We start from the raw sequence: 3,102 nt of genomic DNA, 5'->3' as shown, positions 1-3,102 counted from the left end.
TGATGTAGTCATTTTGCGCCTGGCTACAGTCAGATGCTTCTGTGATGCTCCATTGGTCCATCAGGGTCCTCTGGAGGTCTCAGTAGCTGATGTAGTCATTTTGCATCTGGCTACAGGAACACAGCCAGATGCTTCTGTGATCCTCCATTGGTCCATCAGGGCCCTCTGGAGGTCTCAGTAGCTGATTTTTTGTCTGGTAAGGGGAACACAGCCAGATGCTTCGGTGATCTTCAACTGGTCCATCATGGTCGTCTAGGTCTCAGTAGCTGATGTAGTCATTTTGCGCCTGGCTACAGTCAGATGCTTCTATGATGCTCCATTGGTCCATCAGGGTCCTCTGAAGGTCTGAATACCTGATGTAATCATTTTGCATCTGGCTACAGGATGCCTCTGTACACAGTCAGATGCTTCTGTGATCCTCCATTGCTTTCCACCAGGACGACTTAAGCAGCTCTACAGTAGGTCCAAAGGGTTTTGTCTTTGGTCACGCAACTTCCACACAATGACCACAAGTAAACATCTGCAGGCATACATATGGTTAACTGTGAATGCCACTAACAAGATGCCAGCGTGAGAAGGTGGCTTGCCAACACCAGCCTAGCACATTTGTGACTGGATCTGAACGGGGGATATCCTGACCCTGATCACCGCTTAGTCTATCAATATCTTGACTGGCACCCACATGCTTTTTCATGAACTCTTGAGGATCGAGACAGTTCCTAAAATAATTTAAGCAAGCTGACTCTTCAATAACACCCCTCTCCACCATTTTTGCCTACAGAGACTGACCCTTGTCCTTGCTCTGGTGACATTGATCGCTGCCTTTGGATCATCTTTCCAGTATGGATACAACGTTTCGGTGATCAATTCTCCATATCTGGTAGGTTGAATCTATTTACGACCATTTCCCATCATCTCCACCTTCACTGCTATTACATTAACAGTGGGTCTGAAATCTGGCAATCCTAACTAGGTCCATGAAACCTGATACCTTAGATGATGATGATGATGATGATGATGATGATGATGATCATGATCATGATCATGATCATGATCATGATGATCATGATGATGTCTTACCCTTCTCTCCCCATGGATCGAGGTGGGGAACAACAACAGACCCATCCATCAGTTAAGAACGCAACATTAGTTAAAACATAACTAGAATAAAACATGACTGGAATAAATGTCCGCCAGAGGACCTGAGCATACAGGGCAGATTATATGGGAAGAGGCAATCCTATAGGACCCATAATAACACCATAATAATATGTGCTAGCCTCTATGCGACAAAGCCCTTTGTTGGTTTTGCTGTAACAAAATAACATGGGCATTCCCTGGAAATGGCTTCCAGACGACAGTTCACATACATGCACGAAAATTATCATACACATTGTAAACCGCTTAGGGAGTGCGCAAGTGCGCTGATAAGCAGTATAGAAATGTACTTGCAATTGCTATTGCTAAAACGGTGTGGACAAGCTTCTTCTCTGTCTGTTTTTGTCCCAGCTCATGCAGGATTTTTACAATGAAACCTACATGGAAAGGAATGGGAAATACATGGACGAAGACTTAATGACCCTCCTCTGGTCTCTCACGGTGTCGTTCTTCCCACTCGGCGGCTTCTTCGGGTCACTTTTGGTGGGACCCATGGTGAACAAGTTTGGCAGGTAATAAAAAGATAATTATCTATCTATCTATCTATCTATCTATCTATCTATCTATCATCTATCTATCTCTTGATTGCCTTGCATGATGTGCTTCGTGGAGGAAAGGAGGAAAGGAGAAAGGGAGATACGTCTTCAAACAGAGGTTGGATGGCCATCTTCTGTGGATACTTCATTGCACCACTTTTTGGGTTCTGCAACCACCATCTTAGGTTTGAGCTTCCCCATCCCTCAAAGAGTTTTTAATGCTTTCTTTCCTCTTCCTTCCCAGGAAAGGCACCTTACTGATCAACAATATCTTCTCCATCATTCCTGCCATCCTCATGGGAAGTGCCCGGGTGGCAAAGACCTTTGAGGTGATCATTGCTTGCCGCATCATCATTGGTATATGCGCCGGTGAGTAGGATGTGTCAAGTTTTATTATTACTTTTTTAATGTATGGTTTTAAATCATTAATTGTTTAATTGCTATTTTAGGGAGGGTGGGATATTGGGACATGGGATTACATAAAAGAAAACCCCATGATAGGTTTGCCTTACGGTCATCGTAAGTCGGGAACGACTTGAAGGCACACGCCAACAACAGTACTTGATAGGAATGACCTCTTCCCAAGACACAAGAACACTGCTCTCAATGAAGATACATAATACTGTACTGGGCAAGATGGACTAATGGTCTGTCATAGCATCTTGGAAGAGACCCCAAGATCTGAACTTAACCTTTATATTTGTCTTGTTTCATTTTGTTCTGTTATTTATCCAGGCCTCTCTTCCAATGTTGTTCCCATGTATCTTGGAGAGATGTCTCCTAAAAATCTAAGGGGAGCCTCAGGAGTGGTTCCCCAGCTCTTCATCACCATCGGGATCCTGGTCGCCCAGATTTTGGGTATGCGGATGATCCTGGGAAACTTCGAAGGTAAAACACATCATTTTGAATGTAAGGGAATGTAAGGTGAACAATGAATGTGATAGATATCAAAAGAATGGACCCTTGTTATACGCTGGGGTTTGGTTCCAAGATCCCCCGTGGATAACAGAATCTGTGGATGCTCAAGTCCCAAAGCCACAATTCCACAGAGTGCAACTGACTTGCAGTTGTATATGAAGCCAACCAGTGGAACAATGGTAGAACCTCCATCTTTGCAGGCATGGCAACATCTTCCCTTTCTTGTTGCAGGCTGGCCAATACTGTTGGGTCTCACTGGGGTGCCAGCCGCACTGCAACTTGTCCTGCTCCCATTTTTCCCGGAGAGTCCCCGATATCTGCTGATCCAGAAAGGAGACGAAGCCGGTGCCAGGAAAGGTACTGTTCCTTCCATATTATATTCTCAGGTGAAGAGAGGCAGAGCGATGCAGGAGAGCGATGCAGAACTTTGGGGACTTTGCACCGGTTGGATTAAAGTTCTATCAAAATGGTGGTGCACCCAATGTCTGGA

The 3,102-nt window shown here is 44.7% G+C and overlaps 1 protein-coding gene across 1 annotated transcript in view; it reads left to right on the top strand.

Moving 5' to 3' along the window:
• The first annotated feature begins 786 nt into the window (after positions 1-786).
• The window catches only part of LOC121936380 (solute carrier family 2, facilitated glucose transporter member 5-like), an 8,548-nt gene continuing 6,232 nt past the window's right edge, over positions 787-3,102 (top strand). Inside the window, exons 1-5 of the mRNA XM_042478588.1 lie at positions 787-880; positions 1,510-1,670; positions 1,939-2,063; positions 2,430-2,582; positions 2,844-2,969. Coding sequence (XP_042334522.1) covers positions 1,513-1,670; positions 1,939-2,063; positions 2,430-2,582; positions 2,844-2,969 — 562 coding nt within the window. The 5' untranslated portion in view covers positions 787-880; positions 1,510-1,512. The remainder of the gene's footprint in view (positions 881-1,509; positions 1,671-1,938; positions 2,064-2,429; positions 2,583-2,843; positions 2,970-3,102) is intronic.

The sequence above is a fragment of the Sceloporus undulatus genome, chromosome 7 (assembly GCF_019175285.1).
Source record: "Sceloporus undulatus isolate JIND9_A2432 ecotype Alabama chromosome 7, SceUnd_v1.1, whole genome shotgun sequence".
Taxonomy (NCBI): domain Eukaryota; kingdom Metazoa; phylum Chordata; class Lepidosauria; order Squamata; family Phrynosomatidae; genus Sceloporus; species Sceloporus undulatus.
The sequence above is the reverse complement of the archived record's forward strand: the minus strand, read 5'-3'. Positions and strand labels throughout refer to the sequence as shown.